This window comes from Numenius arquata, chromosome 2, assembly GCF_964106895.1.
Source record: "Numenius arquata chromosome 2, bNumArq3.hap1.1, whole genome shotgun sequence".
NCBI lineage: Eukaryota > Metazoa > Chordata > Aves > Charadriiformes > Scolopacidae > Numenius > Numenius arquata.
In genome coordinates this window covers 129,339,719-129,363,550 of record NC_133577.1, presented here as the reverse complement: position 1 = coordinate 129,363,550, position 23,832 = coordinate 129,339,719, and the positions used below count along the sequence as shown (strand labels likewise).

General features: G+C 46.2%; 1 protein-coding gene across 1 annotated transcript in view; it reads left to right on the top strand.

The window, feature by feature from the left end:
* PLXNA4 (plexin A4) overlaps window positions 1-23,832 on the top strand; it is a 444,814-nt gene that overhangs the window by 380,979 nt on the left and 40,003 nt on the right. Inside the window, exons 16-23 of the mRNA XM_074168893.1 lie at window positions 4,393-4,486; window positions 7,113-7,352; window positions 8,186-8,332; window positions 13,681-13,915; window positions 14,254-14,396; window positions 16,735-17,003; window positions 19,513-19,579; window positions 22,168-22,314. Of these exons, the coding sequence (XP_074024994.1) occupies window positions 4,393-4,486; window positions 7,113-7,352; window positions 8,186-8,332; window positions 13,681-13,915; window positions 14,254-14,396; window positions 16,735-17,003; window positions 19,513-19,579; window positions 22,168-22,314 (1,342 nt within the window). The remainder of the gene's footprint in view (window positions 1-4,392; window positions 4,487-7,112; window positions 7,353-8,185; window positions 8,333-13,680; window positions 13,916-14,253; window positions 14,397-16,734; window positions 17,004-19,512; window positions 19,580-22,167; window positions 22,315-23,832) is intronic.

Genomic DNA, 23,832 nt, shown 5'->3' with positions numbered 1-23,832 from the left:
GACTCTACCAGTCCCATCATTTATGTACAACCTCTACCCTTTGCTTTCTTCAATGTCTCTGAAATCAGAAAGCATCAACATGACCACTAACGGGTGCCTAATTTTAGCCAGCTCACTTTCATCCTCTTTCTTGTGCACTTTTGAATTATTCCAAACCTTGGAGGAGGGTACAGAGAGAGAAGATGCAATATCCAGGATTACCACTGTGGTTCAGGGTGTTGGGGACAGTTTTTAAGCACTATAACTCTTAGCTGTGGAGCTCCATCCAGCAGCTCGTAATGGAGGCAAGCGTTAAGACTGAGGCCTCCACACAGAGCTGGATGAAAGTGCAACCAACTCCAGCCCTGAGAATCGAGCAAAAGTTAATCAAGACACGTGGATCTGGAGATAGACTGAAGAGGCTGTTCCTCAGTATATTTGTTATGCGGTATGATTCATTACAGCAAATCCACTGAGCTTCTCTGATTCATCACTCCTGGCTGTGGGGCTAAGCTGTTTTGAGGCATAGATGATTGCTACTAAACCAGCTTTGCAAAATTAGTAAATGAATGTACCGAGCCTGGCTTAAAACCTTCTCAAGTGCCGTTTTCCAAGACAATAAAGAAAAGATTACTACTAATGTACTCCCAGAGCCAAAAAAAAAAAAAAAAAAAAAAAGTCACACTGGTCTGGCAGGTAACTAGAATTTTATGAGGCTCCATTAATGCTTTTGATCTGGGTTTGATTTGAGTTACAACCAGCAATTATCTGACTATGTAGCTAGAAAATTAAGCTTGGAGGTTTTGGGGTCAATAAAGAGTTAAATTAAGAAAGCTCATAGTTTTGGCACCTCTGTTGTTTGTCTGGGCAGCAGCAGCAGCCTGTCTCCAGGCTCTGATCCCACCTGGGCAAGAAGTGGCTGTGACCATGCGTTTATCTGCAGACACCACAGGCAATGGCTGGTGGTTTTCATCCAATGGCAAGCAACGGTTGGATTTTCCTGATGTGCAAGCCAGAGAGGGCTTTGGGGTCATTTTGTGCAAACACAACTGCTTTGGCTTTTTTTTTTTTTCCAGAGAAAAGACCTCTCTCTGATCTGGTGCTGTGGCTGCGCTTAATACCTGTGGTCTGAGCTTGCAAGCTCGGTTTCCAAACTAAATACAGAATTTTTAACATGTGGGTTTAAAACTGTGTACACAGACTTGGTTGATTAAATAAGAGGATTTATGTATATAGACACACACTCATTTATCTATATGTATGCACTCACATTTGATACGCCTGGAACACGTAAAACTTTCAGCTGAGCAAAGATACAAAATCCCTTCCAGTTTGAATCAACAGAGATTCATAATAATAATAAATAATAATAAAAATTATTAAGGCTCACAGCTAAAAATCCAGAAGAACCAAGACAATGGAGAAAGAACAACTTGGTTTATACACTTTTCTTCTGGTTTCTGGCGAGTGAGGTCTCCCTGGGTCAGATCAGGAATGCTTAATGTGAAGCTGAATTTTGGGGAGATAGTTTTTGTTTTTTTTTTTTTTCTGTAAAGCTGGGAGGGGGAGCTCTCTTGTGAGAGGTTGTGTGACTTCAGAAGAGATCCCCTGTGTGGTCAAGAGAGCTTAAACATCCAAGCAGATCTTATGGAAATGGCAAAATGTGCTTTTGCCCCATAAAATTTCCCATTAGAAATTTCCCATCATGGCTGATGGTTTCAGAGAGCCAGAACTTGAGGTACTCTGCAAAACTCAAGGTCAAGTGTTGTCCTATCCATGGATCAGTCCTAAAAAGCATTACTTGAATGAAAGGCCATAAGGAACCTGTCAGAGAAGTGTCACGGGAGCACCTGTCAGAGACATGGTGGTGACAATGCTCTTTGGTAGAGCTCATGCCTTCAAATTTTCAGGCTTCTTGGTCACATAGTCTACGTTTAAACTGGTAAGTACTTAATTTAGGTCTATTCTTTGGTCCTGAAGCCACTGAGCATGCATAGCCCTCATCCCTACCACCAGGATCTTTTCTCCTTCAAAGACAGTTTACCCTCATCTATCCTGCTTGTTGGGAGAGTTCCCTGGCCCTTGCTATCCCTTAAACTGTGACCAGTCATTGCCTGAGGAACTGCTAACAGCTTGTCAGCATCGATGGCCACCAGCCAGGGTTTGAATTGATGTCCTGGTTGTCTGGCTTATCAGTGTGGGTGTAAGTAAAGGGTCTGAAGCACAGTCCCAGCTTGCTGTGGCCAGCTCACCGAGAGCTGGTGGCTACACTGCTGAGCAGAAATGTATATTTGCATTCATTTCTGCCTGCCCCATCTGATTAATAATGGAAGATAAATGAGGAACATGGGAAACCAAGGTCAGATCTCTTGGTCAATACAGGCTTCTTTCTTCCAGCATGTTTATTCCCTGGTGTTTTCTCATTTATAATGCACTTGTTTCACCTTTCATGTATGCGTAGGTTTACCTGGAGGCAGGAAAGGGATTCTGAGCTTTCCTTTCCCAATCCCACTGATTTCCATGTGGCCTCCCATTCTCAACAGAACACTCCAGAAAATAAATTGCATCCTGGACAGTTTCCAAGGGGAATTACAGAGGCAGGTGCCGCAACTGATGAAAGCACTCCTCACCCTGGGAAACCCTCAGAGATGGGGCTGTCTGTTGATGACATTTCCTCATCCTGCTCTGGCTGGGAGAGCCTTGACAGCTGAAGGTTTTGTTTTCTCAGATAACTCTTCCCCCTTCATCCCTTGTATCATGTTGTCTCTGCCACCATGCTGCAAAGGGAGAGCTCAGCCTGGTAGAGCAATGTGGTTTCGATTTGGGATGGCCTAAGCTGCCTAGGGTGAACCCTTCCCATTAACATGGTGTTCAACCTGTACATCAGCTCCTACTGAAGCCTGGGAATAATCTTTTGCAGTTTCCTTCCTCCTTCCCCTTCACTCCCTGAAGTCCCACAAACAGCACTGATGGCTGCAGCTGGAAGAGGCAAGGGAAAGGGAAGAAGGGTGTTTCTGAAAGCTGCTTCCTTCTGTCCCTCTAGTCTGCTGTTATGAGACCCCACCTGCCGTACTGCGTCCAGCTCTGGAGCCCTAAACACAGGAAGGACATGGACCTATTGGAGCAGGTCCAGAGGAGAAGATGGTCAGAGGGCTGGAGCACCTCTCCTATGAAGACAGGCTGAGAGAGTTGGGGTTGTTCAGCCTGGAGAAGAAAGGCTCCAGGGAGACCTTATAGCAGCCTTCAAACACCTAAAAGGGGCCTACAGGAGTGATGGGGAGGGACTCTTGATCAGGGAGGGGAGCCATAGAATGAGGGGTAACGGTTTTAAACTGAAAGAGGAGAGATTTAGATCAACTCTCAGGAAGAAATTCTTTGCTGTGAGGGTGGTGAGACCCTGGCCCAGGTTGCCCAGAGAAGTTGTGGCTGCCCCATCCCTGGAGGTGTCCAAGGCCAGGTTGGACGGCGCTTTGATCAACCTGGTCTAGTGGGAGGTCTCTCTGCCCATGGCAGGAGGGTTGGAGCTGGATGTTCTTTAAGGTCCCTTCCAACCTGAACCATTCTATGATTCTATGACAGTGACTGTAGGGAATGAGAAAAGCTCTGTCTACATCTCCCCATCTTAAGTTGAGCTGAGAGAGTGTTATAAAAGTGAGAAAATCTACCAGATGCAGGGTCGTGGCTTGTATGAATCATCTTTGCCAGCAAATCAATCCTTGTCTGAGCAAAGGGACACAGTGACCGGAAATCTCTATTCCATCATATGTTGGATCTAACACACATGGCAGAGCTTATCTGCGTGGATCACCAACAGGAAACCAATCAAATGCCTTATGCACACCAAGGCTGGAGACTTTGGCTTTTTCTTCAAGATGCTGCAGGACCAGGTTCCCTGGCAGCACTGAATTGTGTTCACTGAGGTGATGTTATCTTATTCAGGGTGATGTTTTTATAGGAGGTTTAATATGCAAGATGGCACTACAGCCCTCAACAAAGGTAGCACTGAATCCTCAAGAGCTTCTTGCACAGGGCAGTATCTATGAGGGTTTTTTTGGGCTCCCTTCCTTCATTGATATAGGAGATATAGACTGTGGACCATTCTGAAGAGCCCCTGTTAAATTTCCCATTCTTCTCATTACTGAAGGTTGTGATTGCTGAGCCCTAACATGAAGAACACCCAAATGCTGTTTAATGTGGCAGTTTTAGCAAGCATGTGTTTTTATTTCTCCCCTTATGAATGAATGAAAACTTATTTACTTTGTTTTGTTTTTCCTTCCCTTCCTATGAGACTGCGAGATGAGGTCAGACACTCTGCAATCAACATTTAGGAAAACAGATCACCTGTTGTTGGTGCAATCAGTCCTGATATCTATTAGCTGGGTTAATTTGTATCTTCTATTTCTTCTTCTCTAGTGGCAACACACCTATTGCAGTGTGGGGAACTCACCTAGACCTCATCCAAAACCCTCAGATCCGGGCAAAGCACGGTGGAAAGGAACACGTCAACGTGAGTATGACTGCTGAGCTGGAAAGGGGACACGTCCAAGGTGGTAATAGGGTCTGACTAACAGCTCTGGAGGTTGAAATCTCCTATTGAATCCAAAGAAGAGGGCATGACTTGCTTTCAGAAAGATTATCCCATCCATGCTCCATAGATTATCCATCCAATGCTCTGTGAAGGAGCACTGGACCAAAGAGGGAGCAGAGAGAGGTGTCGTTAAGGGTCATTCAGCTTCTGGTGAGTCTGTTTCTTCTGTGGCCTCAAGGATGCCTGTCTTCTCTCTTGGACCATGTATAAACTGTGTTATTTAACAGCTATGCCTGTGCATAAGTAGACCCAAATTCGGGTTATTAGCTTAGTGTACTGGGATCAGAAGGGACTGTGAATAATACTCTTTGGTACTACTGTGTCCACTCCCTGGACTATTTGGGTCCTGCAAGGGTATATCTGCATTTAAACAGCTACACTTACAGCCTAATTCAGCTCCCAATGACCACTGAAGAATCAGAAGCATCTCTGTGGAGGCCAGCAGAGCTGGGAGGACAATTCACTCGGAAGTAGCCAATTCACAGGAAGGAGCTGCTAAGCAGCTCCAGATAGAGCTGTAAAAGGTGTGAGTTTAGCGCCTCTGATTAGGGGACTCAGGAGCAGGCAGCACCTACAGGTAGAATCATAAAATTGTCTAGGTTGGAAGGGACCTTCAAGATCATCTAGTCCAACCATCAACCTAACCCTGATAAAAAACATCACTAAACCATGTCACTAAGCACTATGTCAATCTGTCTTTTAAATACCTCCAGGGATGGTGCCTCAACCACTTCCCTGGGCAGCCCATTCCAATGCTTATGTACCTACAGTTTGGAGGATGGTGCCATGCAACGGCATCTGAAAAGGTGTTGGCTGTGTATGGGCACTTCCTGAGAGCATCCCAGAAGCAGCAGCTCCATAAGTTAATAACACAGAGGGACTAATTGGGGTGGGGGCAAAACGTTCAGATCCTCTGCATTTCTCAGGTTTTAATATTAATCCATGGGATTTCCACCCAAGGCTCTCAAAGCACTTTGTGGACGTTAAAATCATCTACTGCCACATGTACAATGCTGAGACTGTGGTAAGTCTGAAAAGAAAATGCAGGAATATATGGGGTAGATTCATTTACATCTGTAGTTTGCAAGATTGAGACACCTAAATTTTGCTCTTACCCCAGCTCTACTATGGACTAATATCTCCCTTCATAAACCCAAATCCAAAGCAATTTTGTCACCTCTCACACCCCATCAGATTCTGGAAATATCTGTTGAGATTGGTTTCCGGGTCTGACGTGAATTTTGACTGATGATGTCCCAGTCCCTCATGAACTCTGGCAAAACTCTGGTCCAGCTGATTATGCATGTTCATAGGTATGTTTTGGTAATGCTTTGTATTTCCTGGTACAGCACAGTCAAACACTTATTTAGCTTTCCTGCAGAATTAGAAACCTGTATGACTTCATCTTATTCTTCCAGCAGACTCCAGCTCTTGGCTGACATAGTGGTCTCAAACAATCACGCCATTATGCAGATGATGAAGCCTATTCATCATCTCACACATGCTCATGTAGAGCTGCCCATCAGTTTTGCGCTTGGAAATACTCCGGTGCCTTTTCTTCCTTGTACGAGCTGTTACAGCAAAGAACATCTGACTTACTTTACAGTATGAAAGTGGCTGGTCCAAATAACTTCTCTCTCTATTGATTGGAACCAAAGCAAAATTAGCCCTTGAGCTATGTTGTCTGTGATAATGGGTGTCCTCTCAATGCTGGAGGTATTGGACTAGTTTGGAGAAGACTCTCATATCAAGCACAGCTGGGATCCCACGGAGCTGGTAGAGTTTCCCCATAGAGCCTGTTGGTTCCTGGTGAGACCAGGATGCATTGTGCTGGCAATCACGATACAGAAAGAAGGCTCAGATCCTGAAGGACAACCAGACATCTAATTCCTAGTCATTTAAAGTGAAAGTCAGGGTAAAAACGCCTTTCACCATCTATTACCCATTTCTGAAATACACAAAAAAGCAGGTCTTTGGCAGGGCTGGGACCAAACTTCAGGTTCTTCTGGGATCTACCTCATTGTCTTCATCTCTCCAGCTTCCTGGGCTTCATTTCAGGTAACCCGCTGTTCAAACAGGAATCTTGGGCACAACTGAGCATGCACTGCACATGCATTTTTGGAGTGATTCCCAGAGCATGAGAGTTAATTGAGGGTGGTAGTGAGGCTTTGATGGATAAAAAAAAAGGAAGAAAATTATATTTCCAGAAGGAAATGAGGTTAGGGGGAAAACGCTGACACTGACAACCCCAGAGGCTGAGCTCCCTCAGGGAAGAGGGACAGGATGCCCAGTTGCAGTGAAAACTGCTCTATACACCTGCCCCAGCAAAGCTTTCCTAATTGCTTCCCAGCCTTGATTGTGTGATGGGTGTGGGGAATATTTCGAAGAAGTGGAGCATTGTTCTGCCTAACGATAACCAAGGAGGTCTGCTCCTCCCTGTCCTCTGGCAGTAGGTAGGCCAGCATTTCACTGGGAGGTATCTGCCCAGAAGGAAGCTGGATGAATTTTCCATAAACTTTCCTTGTGTTGATTTTTCTTTCTCCAGAACTGCGAGGTGCAGAACAGCACAGAAATGACCTGCCAGGCTCCAGCACTGGCTGTTGACCCTAATCACCAGTCTGAGCTTGCTGAGCGTCCAGAGGAGTTTGGCTTCATTCTTGACAACGTGCAGTCCCTGCTCATCCTCAACAAAACCAACTTCACCTACTACCCAAATCCAATCTTTGAGGTTTTCAATCCCTCGGGGATCCTGGAGCTTAAGCCGGGAAGTCCCATCATACTGAAGGTGAGATGGGGACCAAGGTCTGGATGAGGAAGGACAAACACATGCTGGCTACTGCCTCTCTGTGTCTGCCAGCACCCCACAAATCACAGTGGCATCCCGATTGCATCCCAGACATTTCCTTCAGTCAGTGCACCTACCATATCACATCATACCAGAGTCACCATCTGCAGACACAAATCACTGCTCAGCATCTGCTAATACCCATAAATAAAAAATATGAACTCCTGCTGCATCTACTTCTGTACAGCGTAAATTTGTACCCTGTTTTGCTCACCAGAGAAGAACATTTTCTACCACTGGAACAGGGTTGGCAATTAAATACCCAGGTCTATTTCTTTCTCAGCTTTTCAAGACCTTCCTCTTACCCCCAGTTAAATCCTACACCATTCCTTTGTCATTTCTGTAATCTGGACAGCAAGACAGAGAAGGAATTTTATGATTGTACATTTCCGTATCAGCACTTATATGTGGTGCATGTGCAAAGAAAGGATTTGCAGAATATCTTCTTGCATTTTTGGAAAGGGGTCTGTTTTACTTCTCTGAATATGTTTTGTGAGGCCCTGTTTCTGCAAGACTTACACAAAACATTTCTCCTTTAGTTCCAGAGAGAGAAGAGCAGGACAGGCTGTTTTGGCTGATAGAGTTCTGTAGCCATCCATAGTGTCCTCTACATGGCTTCCTAAATTGGCTTTTCCTCTCTGTGTTAGCGAATGGTGAACCACAAACATCAAGTGCAATGTTAACACTTGTGTCACAGGAACAAACAAGAGGTGGAAGGCAAATTCTTTCCTGATCTGTTTCTTTTTTTGGGGGTGATATTGCTTTCTATCCAGGGCAAGAATCTGATCCCACCAGTGGCAGGAGGGAACGCCAAGCTGAACTACACTGTTTTGGTCGGTGAAAAGCCCTGTGCAGTGACCGTATCAGACGTGCAGCTACTGTGCGAGTCCCCAAACCTCATTGGACGGCATAAGGTGATGGTAAGTGTTGCTTGAACCTCAGCAGCCTTTCCTTCCTGGGTGGGTTGGCGGAACACACCAATGCTGAGGAGCTGGCAGAGATCTCCCAGGAGTTTGCATCATCATTTGCCTTCCATAGATTGCATAAACAACAGGGACCCTTCTTGCTATAATATCCCCATCAAGAGTAACTTGGAGAAGTAGAACCTGGAGATCTTTATGGACAGTGAGAAACCTTTCATAATCAAAGCCTTTTAGGAAAGTTTGTATCTCTTCTGTTTTTGTGTGGACTGTATTTCAAGACCAGGTTGGATGGGGCTTTGAGCAACCTGGTCTGGTGGGAGGTGTCCCTGCCCATGGCAGGGGGGTTGGAACTAGATGATCTTTAAGGTCCCTTCCAACCTAAACCATTCTGTGATTCTATGATTCTAACCCTAGATGCTAACATGAGTTTATATATGTAACATGTTCCTGACATGACATATTTTGTTAAATTGAGCACAGTCGCAGCATATAATAACATACCAATGGCTAAAATATGCCATTATGTAGGAATAAATTAAAAAAAAAAAAAAAAAAAAAAGAAAAAAGCAGGATATGGACTCTAATGTGACAGGGCTTTGAGGTTTTGATGTCTATACAACTTAGAATACTCCTGCACATCCTGCTTGGAACCTGTGAAAAATGGACCTAGTGATTAGATCAGAGGGAGCTTCTTCTTTCACCACTGATTTATTCACTCCCTCTTTACTTTCCTCTCAGTAATTTGCATTCCTCAGTGCTGTTGCTTGATAAACAGCACATCAGCAAACTCATCTGAGTTGTACTGAGCTGTGGGTGGAAACACAACAACTGACATCAGACATACAGATGATCAATGTTCCTCATTCCTTGTGATCAACTTTTTTCCACCTCACTGTTGCCATCCCAAAGCTGTAATATGTCACATATTTGTTTATTTCAATACAGTAAGACTCATAGGGGTTGATGGAGACACACTGCATAGCTCCTTAAAAAGAAAGTTTTCTGAGGACTTTTAAAAAATAGAGTTTATGGTGATCATTTTGGGTCTCATTTGTGACTGCTGCTGGAGACCTCATACTGGCTACTTAACTTCTCTGTGCCAAAGTTTGTCATCTGGAAAATAGAGGTAATAATCCTTTCCAGCCATGCAAATATACCATGGCTCTTGAATCATTGTAAAGAACCTTAAGACACTCCAAGAGGGGTAATAATGAAGCGAGAGATTTTCTCTGTGTGAATACCAAAGCTTTTGAACAAGGCAATATATGTTCCCTGTCATTTTCATGAATATAATTAAACATATGGTTAGTCAGAGATGGACAAAGCCAACCCTAGAGAGACAAAACTCAAAGTCAGGTGAGCAATAATCAACCCCTGGGGATCAGGGAGGATGAACATCTGGTCAGGTCTTACTAATTGGGAAGACTCCTCTGCTCCTGCAGCTTGGGACAGTTTAAGTGAAGCCATAGAGAAAAAAATAATCCCTCTTGGGGACGCTGATCAAACAAGAGATGCTGCTGGAATCGTGGGAAGATGATCGCATTGAAGCCTGTTAATGAGCATCAGTATTAGGGGCAAGTTACAGATTTCTCATTCAACTGCCAACAGTGAGGCAACACTTTGACAGCATCTGGGCTGGGAACCAAATACAGAAGGTCACCTGTGATGGAGGCCAGAACCCAAGGATGGGCTTTGCATCTGGAACTTACCAGGGGGACAGCTGGGCTGGGAAATGCCTTCTCCAGCATGGCACAACATCTCTGTTGCTCAGCTGGTACAAAATGTATCCATGTTTGACATGAATGTCACTTTGATAGTCAGGATAATTGACAGGTAGCTCTCCCAGGTCCTCCTCCTGTTCCTGCCAACAATTTCCTGAACAAACCCTTTCTTGCAAAGTGAGGTGGCCTAGGTCTGAGAGGGGACCATGGGAGTGAATCAACCATTGGAACACTGAGATTATTTCTAGGAAGGAGCAGTGACAATGACGCACATTGATGTCAACATGTTTTTGATCTAGTTCAGATCAGAGTTAAATATTTGAAAAAAATAGAAAAGAACTAAAAGGCCTGATCAACAGTTAGAAAAGAATGACTAAAGCCTGGAGGCAAGTTCTTTTCCAAGGAAAAGAAAGAGACACAAGGAAGATCCATGAGTAAGTGTGTTGGGGAAGGTCTGAGGTGAAGAAGTGGAGTACGTTTGAAGGGTTGCTAGTATCTAATGTATATACTTACATATGGAAAGTCACACTGGACTCTTTGTAGAGTGAATGGAGAGGTGGTCAAATATAGCAATTGAAGTTCAGGGCACAATTAATCTCAGCCTAAGGTAGACACTTACATTTGGCCAGGGCAAACTTGCTCTAGGGAAGACACTACCACAGTCAAGTTTTGCACAGCAGGAACTCCTGAACTGCTACAGGTGGCCCCTCAGGAGAAAACTGGGCTCTGCCATAATGCCATTTAGAACAAATTCATGATTAGCAGGCTTAAAAGGTAGACAAACTGTTGTTTGATAATTTGGAGGGCTCATGTTCAGTCTTCTGGAAGGTATAAATAACTTCCTTCAGAAACACCCAGTGGCCCAAGAAATAAAGTAGGGCTATGTCTATATATTTTCTTGTTTTTCTTTTAAATGCTCCCAATAGTACTGCAGCCTTGCAGGCTCTCTTCTTCAAGAGGCAGATTCCCTCAGATCATGGCAGTTTGATTCATGGACTGTGAGACCTTCCCAGTGTGGGAAACCACCTCTAGAGAGGGATGCACTGGGGCTAACTATGTTAGACATCTACCTCTGCATCCCCTTACAGTTAAAGGAGAGAAACAAGAACTTCCGCTGAATAAAACGTCTCATCCTAATGTCAAAGCGGGTGTCAAAAGCAGCTCACATAAATCATGTTCTGAAAGTGCTTTTTCTCTGTATTGACTCTGAAAGCACGCTGTAATGTCTAACTCAGATGTGCATGTCGAATGTTTGGTAAGAGGATTCCCACCCATGGAGACGGGCTGTTCTGCGAGCTTTGAGGACAGACCTGCAGTGGGGATTGGGAGGGGGTTGTTTGATTCTAGTCTGATACTCCTCGAATGGACTTATCTGACTGCAAGGCTTGGAGGAAAAGGGCCACTGTCAGAAACAGAAAATGAAATATAATTTATCTGTTTATTGATGCGCTGTGACAGGGAGGCAATTGTGCAAACTGGTGAGCAAATTGTGCTTGGAGGAGTTGGGACAGTGGTCTAGGGCAAAAGGCAATAGCTTTCAGTGCTTAGATTAGCATGTGAGTCTGGCAGTTTGTCTCCTCAGTTGAGCGTGCCACATGCCAATAGCAAATCTCTGCCCTTTGCAGGCTTTATAAGTGAGTTGGACATTGTGTCTTAGAATAAATGGGAAAAACTAGTAATTGCTGTGTCCTCAACTTTCATGGGTGCTAGATTGTTCCTTTGTCACTGAAGACCCTCTACAAGTCATCAGTGTCATGCTGCAGTAATGGTCACCTTGAAACTCTTTTACCTGGTCAGATGAGCTGAGGGTTGGTTTTGTTTCCCATTGTGGACATTGTTAACTTTCGAGAGCCCATCCCAAAATGCATAAGAGTATTCAGGGCATGAGAGGACCTTGTGGGTGGAAATTAGATATTTCCAGACATTCGCTTTTGTCCTGTCCAAGGGTTACATCTAGGTGGCTTTGGCCAGAACCAACTAAGGAACAGCCTACATCTGGTGCTAGAGCAAGAGAGACATCTCAGAGGTTGTAACTGGGGCCAGAATAATTTCTAGGAGATGATAGGGTCACAGAGATTCAAGTCCCCAGCAAGGGCTGTGGTGGTGAGGAGCGAGAGCAGCTGGAAAACTTGCCATTAACTCATGACTCTCTGCTCCGTAGGCTCTTCTGCTGGCTCCAACCCTTCCTCTTTGGGCCAGTTTCTTTCTCCTCCAACCTAGAGAGGAAACCCGAGTAGGTGCCTGAGCTGAGGCATGGGAGACCTGGGATTAATGCATATGCAAACTGGCCAGAGGTAGATTGATTAACTGAGAGCCAGCGGGATGAAGGACAAGGCCAGCCACTAGGCTGGGATGTGGGGGATGTTTTCACTAGCTGCCGTGTGAGCTGGGAAGTTGAGGGAGAGCTCCTCATAAAAGAGAAAGAAAAAGGTTCAATTACATGCTGCAGTGGTCCCAGTTGAAGTGGGAGGGGGAAGCGCATAGCCCTGGGGTCTTACCTGAATTTCTGCCTGGCAGCAAGATTTTACACTTTGTGCAGGGCCTGCTGTGCCTCTCCGTGACAAAGCTCAGCTGGAGTGAAGTGATGGAGCTCATCACCGTGTCATGAACCTTCAAGGCTTTTGCATGGCATCTTCCCAGCTTTATGTTGATCTATAACCAGTGTTCCCCTACCACAGCACAGTCCTAGAAGCCTTCTTTATACTTCAAGCTAGTCAGTAATACATTTCCCCTCGCCGCTTAAACTTATCCTACTCTACAAGTAGCCTTGAACGACCTTGTAGTAGCCTTGAGCAAGTAGTACCCTGTGGGACTACTGCTGGGAGTGGTGTTCATGTTGTAAAAATGGGGTCCTAACAGGCTTGCTTCAGCAGAGCATCTTGTAGGGCTTGCAGCAGTACGGCCAGCAGGGTTTCTTTCTGGCTGTTCAAAGCAAGGTCCTCGCACAGCAGCTTGTCCTGGAGGCTGGGAGCAGCCCTGGGAACCTCTGGGAGTACATGGAGAGCAGAAAGCTGTGTTCAGCTCCCTGCCCCTTTGGTGAGCATATGCAGTAAAAAAACATGGGCCAGGCTCTGTGTTTTTTTCCTGTCCTAGTGTCTTCTAAATACAATTTTCTCCGCTTGAAAAGTCAAAAGCAAATTGTGATTCTGATTTCAACCTTCCCACTGCCCTGTCAGCTGTGTTCTTCAGATGGTCCCTGTCCCGTTAGGAGGTTAGGACCCATCAGAGCATAACCATGAGCTGTGTGTCCTACCTGCATTTTGGGAATAAGTGTCATCAGGGCAGTCCGGCACAACATAGCTGTTTGGGACAGGGAACGGAAAACCCAGAAAGAATCCCAAACTGCTGTATAGCCAGGGTATTGGGACAAGTGAGATTTGTCTTACCAGAAGTCCTTTGTTGGTTGGGTTCATGATCACTCTGTCAACAGAGGTGCTTCTACATGACCTTTCAGGTGGTTTTTAGCCATTCTCTGTCCAAGTACTTCATACACTTCATACCCTATTTAACTTGGGAGGCAAGGGGAGATCATCATTCAGCCTTAGTCAGGAAGATGATGAAGTTTCTCTGAGTTCCTGCTTATTCGGTGGTTTCAGTGTGACTTTTTTCCTTCCTTCCCTCTAGGCTCGTGTAGGAGGGATGGAGTTCTCCCCAGGAATGGTCTACATCTCTCCAGACAGCCCTCTCAGCTTGCCAGCTATTGTCAGCATTGCAGTGGCCGGCGGCCTGCTCATCATCTTCATCGTGGCTGTCTTGATTGCGTACAAGCGCAAATCCAGAGAAAGCGACCTCACCCTCAAACGTCTACAGATGCAGATGGACAACCTGGAGTCCAGGGTGGCCCTGGAGTGCAAAGAAGGTAGGATGAGGAAGGAAGGCTGACACTGTGTCAGTGTTGGTAGGAGACAACCATCTTCAAAGCTTTGAACCAAAGTATCACAAGCAAAAGGGGTGTTGAACACTGTGGGTATGGCTCAAGCCTGGGTTTGAGCTGACTTTGCCTATTTTCCCCAAGATCAGCCTTCTTCCACTCTGTTCTAACTGCATTTGCTAACTCACAGTCCAGAGAAACCCTTGGCACAAGCCTCTCCATTTGTATCTTAGTCTCATGCATGTGGGTCTGAGGGCTTTTCCCATCACAGTGGGGCAGATCTGGACTGTCATTGCTACACGAGCCATTCCTTTTTTTTGTGTCAGCCTTTGCAGAGCTACAGACAGATATTCACGAGCTGACAAGCGATCTGGATGGAGCCGGGATCCCTTTCCTCGATTACCGAACCTACACCATGAGAGTGCTTTTCCCTGGCATTGAAGATCATCCAGTCCTGAGGGATCTGGAGGTAAGAAATCACCATCTCCTGCCTCTGGCTCCTCTCGTGCCTCCGTGTTCTGTCCTGAATGCAAGAGATGTTGCGTCAGTGGTGGGGATGTGATGACTTACAATGCTGTGTCCTACCAGGGACAAGAATGCACCTCATTAAAATCCAGATAGAAAGGGGAAGATGACTGCTGCTATCTTAGATGTTAAATTCTATTTGATCACTCATCTATTTGGAAGAGCCTCATAGATTTGTGTCTGTTAGGTCTACTGTATTAAGCTCCTCCTTGGTTTTCATCCCGCTGGGGTTTGTTTTTCAGACTGGGTTTCTTAGTTACTGCTGTGCATGGGCCAGGAAAAATGTCATATGGCAAAGAAGCATAACTGCCTGTGTCACTCTAGCTTTGCATGACACTGACACTACCAAGAAGCCTTTTTTCCTGGTAACACCTAGAGAAAAATACCTGCAGTCACTGAAGGAGGTCCACCTTTGCTGTGCTCTGTGGTTTGCAGTGAGATCAGAAAACCACAGCATCGGTCTGCCCATACCCTGCCCACATCTGCCTCCTCCACCCCAGCTCTCCAAACCACAGCAGTGGGAGCACGGCAAGACCCCAGGGCTGCTGAGGTCTACACACAGCCTGCACTACCTCACTGGCGACAATGGGATTGATGGGACACCGGGTGAGGTCTGCCCGTGCTGCAAAACTGCTTCAGGCTTTGGCAGATGGACGGGCTCTGCTTTAGGGATACTTGGGCCAGAGAAGCAGGGGATACACCATGGCCAAGGCCAGGGAGGTCGTTGGCCAGGCTCTCTCAAAGTCTTTGGCAAGCTCTCAGCTTCAGAAAGGCTCTGGTATGGGCTGCTGAGATTGCTGGAGGCCAAGACTGGGGTTAGTTGGCAGAGAGGAGGAACAGGAGCTGGCGCAGGCAATGCCATGCTTGGCTGGCTGTGTAATCAGAGGTGCCTGCTTGTCTTTGCTCCTTCCCTTCAGGAGAGCCAAAATTCATCTAACTGTATGGAAAGAACCATTAAAAAAAACATGATCTGTCATCAACGAGGGCTTGTGGGAATGGGTAGGAGACTAAGTTACACATTGACTACTGTAGATATTTGCCTTTGGGGTGCAAGTAGAGTGGCCTCAAGCTGCTGTCCCTCAGGAAGAGTAGCTCAGCAGCTTCAAAAAAATGAGCACCGGAGACAAGGGCTGATGAATCTCTTTCTCACGTACATATGCATACACACACATACAAACACTTTCATCATACTCACAGCCAATTTCAATCTCTATATTCATTAACCCCCGCCAGCTGACCACAGAATAGCATCTGACCCCTACAGAGTTTTTAGCATGGATGCTCCTGTATGCAGATACATACAGAGAGACACAGAGATAATGTTTCAATCAGCCACCTTTGATCTCTTCTTCCTTTCATTTAATTCATTTTTATTTCTTTTTTCCCCTTAATCCTCTGTAAAGCTTCAACAGCTGTTTCATTGTCAGCATCTTTGGCTACCAACACATCAGGGAAGGTAGTTCCCATTCTGCTTCCTTTTCTGTAGCACCTAGAAGGAGTTGCTATTTATTGGAAAAGGCCCCAGCATAGATCCCACAGTGAGCAAGTCTTACTTATTTCCAGTTCATTTGCTAATTAACTGCTTCCAGATGCAGTGCAAAATACTTTTCTTGGTTTGTTTTTTTTTTTTTTTTTAATTCTGCATAATAACCTGGGGATAGACAATATTAAATGTTCAAGCAAGTGAGTTAAAAATAATTATTGGCGGGATGGGTGGTAGTGGGTGGTTGGTTGGTTGGTTGTCTCAAGCTATTTACTAAGTAATTTATTTGCTGTATGCAAAAACAGTTAAGTGCTCTAATTTCCAGAATGAAAAAGTAATGACTCTTTAAAGGGCCTTGCATTACTTGGTTGTTTAAGCATGCCAACTTATTTTGGATTAAAGTGCCAAATCCGCTTGGTTATTAATACATAGATGCCTCAGTGACATGTGTTACTCTTTGTTGAGACCCTGAAAACTGTTTCAAGGGCTGGAACAGCTTCCGCAGCATGGAGGAATGAGTTTGGGGTTCTCTATTTATGCTCTATTTTTGTCTAGAGCGAGAAGGACAGAAAAGGATAAAGCCCACTGTAGTCTATGGAGTCCAGGGTCCAGTGTCAAGGTCCGAAATTGTTATATATAAAAACTAGTTCACCAGCCTCTCACGGCTGAGAAATATATAAGAGACTTATCAACCTCTTGGTCTCCAAACCATCTTAACTCCCAAGCCTGGGGATCCTACTGCACTGGGACCTCCAAAGGCAGTGACTGAGAGGCATAAACTCCCTTTCTTCTTGTGCAGGTCCCTGGCTATAGGCAGGAACGGGTGGAGAAAGGCCTGAAGCTCTTTGCCCAGCTCATCAACAACAAGGTTTTCCTGCTGTCCTTCATCCGCACGCTGGAGTCCCAGCGCAGCTTCTCCATGCGGGACCGTGGAAACGTGGCCTCGTTGATCATGACAGTGTTGCAGAGCAAGCTGGAGTATGCTACTGATGTCCTCAAGCAGCTCCTGGCTGACCTCATAGACAAAAATCTGGAGAGCAAGAACCACCCCAAGCTGCTACTCCGGCGGTAAGGATGTCTGGGGCTGGAGTGAACTGGGTTGGGCAGCCTGTGCTCCACTGTTTAACATAAGCTTACTAGTCATCTTTGGAGAAAAGGGGCAAATTTGCTGGATTTTTGTTTGTACAGAAGGGTGTGAAATCAGAATGGTGTAAAGCCACAGTTCACGTGACTCATAGGGCTGGCACAAAGCTGTTTGCAGAGAGAGGTGAATAAGGCAAGAAGGGCTGAATGGAGACCAAATCACTCTCCCTCTCTGGTTTTCTGCTCATTTAAAATTTCCTAGAAGAGCATTCCATCTCTTAGAGGACTCTCCTCTTCCTCCCAGCATCCTCTCTGCATTTCCTTCCCTTTCAGCAAGTGTGTCTGTAGATCTCGCTCCATCTCCTCTGTATCCAAAAAGTAGTCAATGATTAAAAGTTACAGAACTGAACTGCCCCTAGATTTTAATGTGGATCTTCCAGAAAGCTTCACAATGGCAGCAAGAGCCCATGCCTCTTAATCCTTATTTTGAACTCTTTGTGCACTTAAGACATCCATTTATGCTTAAAAGGAAGCTTTTAACCTGAAAAATCCAATTGCATTGTGTAGGATCTATAATTATATCACACAGAACAGGCTGTATTATATTCTTGGTGAGTAGGTCAGACGCTGCCTTCTGCTGCCTGGGACATGGACTACCCTGTTGCGTTTCTTGCTCCTGAGTCAACTATGGACACATGGAATCTTCTTCAGTTGCATTGTGGGATCTTCTTTCTGTCCCCGAGCAATGGTGCTGGGAGCTTGTTGAAGCTGGTAGCAGAGCTGAGAGGGACAACAGAACTGGTTTCCTACAGGGTGCAAGTTTGTGTTGGTGCTTCTTGGCCAGGTCTAAGGTCTAACCACCGGGGTTGTGTGGGAACCCTCGAATTAGAAACCTATTGCTCTGTAATTAATGTGCTGTCTCTGCCTAGGGAAATGCTGCCTTGTCTTCCTTTAGGATGACATTCATCTCCTTTCCACAGTCTGAACCAATCCTTCTGATTCAAGGACCCTAAGTAAAATCAGGGGGAGTCTTCTGGAGAAAAATGGCCTTTGCCACTGCTCAGAGCCAACTTTGAGGAACCCTCAGCTGTTTACAATGGATGGCTTGGGCAGGGAAGAGACCTGTGGTGCCTGCCGGAAGGCTTTTCATCTGGCACATGGCCCACTGTGGAGAACCAGCAAAAACGGGGGCAGAAGGCACTTTCTGGCATTCAGGGCAGTAATGCCAGGGGCAGAGACTGGACTTTGCTTTGGTGTCAGTTGACTCCCTGATATGATTTAAGCCCTGCAGCCTGGCTGGTGACCTCCCTCCAGCTGTCCCCAGGCTTCCTCTCTGTGCTTCTCCTCTGATGCTGGATGGCACTGCCTCCTTCCAACTGTTTCCTCCCTTCATTTTCTCCTTTTTCCTCCGCTTTCTCCGTCTTTTTATCTTCCCTGGTTGTTCATTCCTATCTTTTCCTGAGCATCCCATCTTCACTCTTTCTCCTTCTTCCAGCTCTTTTCTAACTGGTAAGCTTTGTAGGAAATGAAATGTGGCCTTTGGAAGGAGAGTCAGTGAACAAAGGAGGCACCTCCAATGTTCCAAGCTCTGAAAACGCAAGAAGTCAGAGGTGTGGTTTGTGCTCTGAGATGGAGGTCCTGTACTGAGCAGCACCAGAACAGAGTCTGCTGATGAACATGTAAATAGCTCAGTGCCTTGGGATTCAGAAGTTGGTGTGAGGTTCCCAGACAATTATATGAAGCAGCTGGATTCAGTTTGATGCTTCCCCTCCCTCCCTGTGACTCTATGGATGGAAAGGGATCTTCCAGCCCACCTTCTGCAGTGTTGGTTTTGGAGCTATTTGACAAGGAGGAAGGAGCTGGCTGGAATGATTTTTCCCACCTCACCTGTGTCCAGTGTTCATCCCACATGACATCTACAGCTTCAAAGAGATTGACCCTGAAGGGTCAAGATGGAATTTTGTTTGGGTGAAGACAGAGTGTTCAAGGGCAAAAGGATGAGCTCTTTAATGTACCGCGATGACATATTGAGGAGTATAATCACTCTCAAATGCCAGGGAGATAATCAGTGCCAGATAACTATTCTCTGGTGATTTAGATCTGCCTTTCTTCAGTATTTATATAGCCTACTTGTCATATGGCCTAACTCTGATCTCCTCATATTTGATGGATTTATCCCCCCTGAACTTCTCCGAGAAGGTTCCCTCAAATGTTGTCACCTCTTTTTCAGCGATGGAGAAACTGAGAAACAGATATATGGGGTCTTCCCTAGTCACAGGAGAATCAACAGCGCAGTAAGGATCTGACTGAAGGTTTCCTAAATCCAAAGCTAAAACAGACAATCGAGGACATGCTTAAACCTGATGGTGTCATGCCAGACTTTCCATGGGGCTCAGAGATCTGGGCAGTAAGATGGACAATCTTTTGACTGACTCTTTGATATGACCAGCATGACTAAAGCACTTCCAATTTTCTTTTTTTTCCTGGATTTTAGGACAGAGTCTGTGGCTGAGAAAATGCTCACCAACTGGTTCACCTTCCTCCTGTACAAGTTCCTTAAGGTAAGAGGAGCAGCATCCCAGGATGAACAGCTGCTTTAATACATTCCTTCTTGATGAGGTTTAGTTGGGGCAAAAACTTCCCAGGTATAAAGGAAAAGTTTTGTTTTTTTTTTCTCTGGAGGGAGCTTGCTGCCTAATGGGAGAGGGGCTGTCTTCTGGTCCGGGGAGAACAAAGAGGAACACTTTGTTAGAGAGGAAGCCTGTTGGTCTTACAGAGGTGGGATTTAAGGGTCAGTGCTGAAACATGAAGGATTTCAGAGGCTGGTGGAGACCCACATTGAAAAAGCTCTGCTTTTACTAGCAGATTCAGATCTTCATCACGTGGTGACCCGTATTTTCAGTCCATAGTGGCTGGACTTCTTCTACCACCCCAATTCAGAAACAGTACTGAGGCGCAGTGCCTCCATCATATTTAATGTACTTTACCCACAACTTAACCAGATCCCTGCTAAGCTTAATTTAGGGCTGAGCCCAAGCTCTTCTTGGCATAAAGCTGCCTCAAGCCTGCCCTGGACATGGCCATGCACCCTCTGAGTACAGACGACTGGACACAATACACCATGTAAACCTGATAGTTGCATCCAGAACCCAGCACAGGCTAAAGCTGTTGTTGCTTTGTGTCCTAGTGGGAGATAGCATTGGCTTTGCAGGAGACTCATCAGCAAAAGAGCGAAAAGGCTTGAGACCCACCCTGTGTCCTCTCGTTCCTCCTGGAGGGTCTCTTTGGGGTGGTGTGTAGGGCTTTGTGTGTGTTTCAGCCTTTGGGACCTGCCACTGACTGCTGGGTGATGGCAATTTCCTCCTGGGGACCCACACTGAGCTGCAAGCATGCTAATTGCCAAGGCACCAAAACTCAGAGCCAGCCTTTTTGGAAGGAGCTGGGCTCCGCACCTCTCCCTCACTCCTAATGCAGTCGTTAAATATCCTTACACCTTACATCCCCGTTTGGACAGAATAACCACCCTCTGCCTGGCAATTCAAGGCTTTACAAATCAATCCCATTCCCCTGAGCCCTCCCCAGCCCAAGGATGAACGCATGGGAAAGTTTTGAAGGTCCCTAGAAGGTAATTTCAGTGACTTCAGTATCAGATTCCCACTTTTAGCTGAAAGGAAAGGATATAAGGAGGTGACTCTCTAAAGTACTGCTTTTATAATAGGCTTTATTCCCCCCACTTGTCTTCTTGCTTTAGCCTGAACAGAGGCCTGATAAGGGCAAGAGACAGACACACAGAAGCAATATGCTGCTGGCAGATAAGCTAATTAAGTGGGAGACAGGTGTAGGAACTGAGAAAGGGGCCACTTTGCTTCAGATTATTAACTTGTTTTTGCTGGGATTTACACCAGAGGAAAATGACCTCGGTCGTTGTGTTGGGACACACTGCAAGAGGAGAGGGCAAGGTGGGGAGGAGGGGAGGAAGGATGGAGAGATGAAGGGGAAGGGAGGCAATAGAAGAAACCACAAGAAGGGCTGCATGGCAGCGAGTGTGCGGAGGGAGGGCAGCAAGGGAGGAGAGGCTGGGAAAAGTGTGGGAAAAGGAGTGCAGTGAGGGTGAATGACTGGAAGGAGAAATTAGGGAGAGGTGTGCTTTGCTGGCCCTACCTGTGGGCTGCTTGGTGCTGTCCTGTGCTGGGCCACAAACATCTGACATCACCCCTTCAACCATACAGATCCAAGGGCACATCTCCCCAAGGTCATGATCTGCTCCTACCTGAGCATCCCTATTTGCCTTCAACATGAGAGTGCTCAGTGAGACTGTGGACTCTGCCAGAAACCCAGGATGTGGAACAAATAGTCCATCTCCCTTTCAGACCTGTCTCTGGGACCCATCCCACCACCTGCTCCAGTGCAAAGCTCTGGCCTGGTGGCAATCACTTGAACAGCTCCTACAAGGCTCTGCTAGCCTTAACATTTCCAGGGAGAACTGACACCTTTGCCCTGTGATTGGACATTCGAGACGGCTGGTTGCACTCTCTGGCCACATCTGGAATACTATGTCCAGTTCTGGGCTCCCCGGTTCAAGAAGGACAGGGATCTGCTGAAGAGGGTACAGCAAAGGGCTACAAAGATAATGAGGGGACTAGAACATCTCTCTGATGAGGAAAGGCTGAGGGACTTGGGTATTTTTAGCCTGGAGAAGAGAAGACTGAGGGGGAAATCTGATCAATGCTTATAAATACTTAAAGGATGGGTGTCAAGAGGATGGGGCTGGTCTTTTTTCAGTGGAGCCCAGTGACAGCACAAGAGGTATCGGGCACAAATTTGAACGTAGAAAGTTCCATCTAAACATGAGGAGGAACTTCTTTCCTTTGATGGTGCCAGAGCACTGAAGCAGGCTCCCAGAGAGGTGGTGGAGTCTGCATCCCTGGAGGCATTCAAAACCTGCCTGGACACGTTCCTTTGCCACCTGCTCTGGGTGACCCTGCTCTGGCAGGGGGTTGGACTAGATCTCCAGAGGTCCCTTCCAACCCCATATCATTCTGTGATTCTGTGAAGTGCCAAGCCGTGGCAGTCATTGAGATGCTGTGTAGGTTGTGTTCTCACCTCTGCTCCTCCTGTTTCACCTCATGGCTGTCTCTCACCCCTGCAGGAGTGTGCTGGCGAACCTCTGTTCTCCCTTTTCTGTGCCATCAAGCAGCAGATGGAAAAGGGACCCATTGACTCCATCACTGGGGAGGCCCGGTACTCACTGAGTGAGGACAAGCTTATCCGACAGCAGATCGATTACAAGACACTGGTGAGTGCTCTGAACACACATTTCTGTGGGCTTGTTCAGCCTCTTCTAGCAAAAGGGGATTTAGAGAAAAGAAGCCAGTGATGGGCTCTGGGACCTCTGGGACAATTTATTCTTGCAAACCTGCAGGGGAACCCTGCTGAAGACTGACTAGTTGCATCCCCCAACGCAGCAAGGTTTGTGGCTGAAGCATCTGTTTGCAAAGTGTGTTTGCAAAGACGTCTGCTTCCAAGCCACTTCCATGCCCTGCCCCATGCCCAGAGCATCTCCAGCTCCCCAAAGGCATTGCCTGTTCTCTGAAAGCATCTGCACTCATTGCAGTGTAGACTGACGGTGCCAGTCTTTTACCATTGCTTAGATTAAATGAGGTCCAGGACTATTGGAAGACAAGCGTGAACCTTGTGTCATGAATATGCCTGTGAACGTGAAGATGATAGATATGGGCAATTTGCTTTGTTGTGTCGGACAAAATACTTCCTAGTATCTATCCCTTTTCCCTGGAGTGATGCCCACCCTTCTGACATCCCTCTGATTTGGAAGTCAAAGATAACAGTCTTCTTACAGCAGAAAGGTGGGGTTATCACTGCAAGTTGTCACCACCCTGAGGTCTTCCCTGGGAGGAATGTGATGTCTATGGTGGGGTTTCTTCCTCCTCACTCTTGGAACCCCCCAGGGATATCTTCATCTCCCCTCTCTCCACTGTTACCTTCTCCCTTGTCCCCAGCACCAGTGGCAGAGCTGCCCAGCGCCCAGCCCGGGCACACAAAGGGCTGGTGTTTGCTGGGAAGTGCCTGCCTGGGGCAGCAGCTCTTGGCCATGTGGGTTGTCCCCAGCGCTGAGCTCAGGCAGGTCAGGCATGAGACCTTGGCCATGGAAGATTTGTGATCAGAGGGACACCCAGCTCAGGGCACGGCAAGCCCAGAGACATACTGAGACCCTGTGGTGTTGGGTCAGTGCAAAGCCATGGCCTTCTGCAAGTGACAGCAAAAATAGTTTTTATGAGGCTATATTGCGAAGATCTTCTCTAGAATAATCCTCACCAGAAAGAAAAAAAAAAAATCTGTTTCTCCAATGAACATTTCAGCATTAAAGGATATGTTAGAGGTACACAGTGGAGAGACCTATTAGTTCTTCTCTAGAGCTAATGCAGCCATTCCTCTTGAGCAAGCACAAGTCAAAGAAAAATGAACTTGATTTAAAGATTTCAAGGGAAATAAAATTAATCCCTGTCACTGAGTCATTTGCTTCAAAATGTAATTGTCTGCATGGTGAAAGATATATATTGCATATGTCCAGCTTTAGCTTCTACTCTGAGATTACAGTCTTTTCCCACTTGACTAAAAAGCATCAATTAAAGAGCATTAGATATCTCCTCTTAGTGTGTTTCATAGAACCATAGAATGGTTAGAGTTGGAAGGGACCTTAAAGATCATCGAGTTCCAACCCCCCTGCCATGGGCAGGGACACCTCCCACTAGACCAGGTTTGTGGGCCTTCACTTTTTTCTGGATACACTAAATCC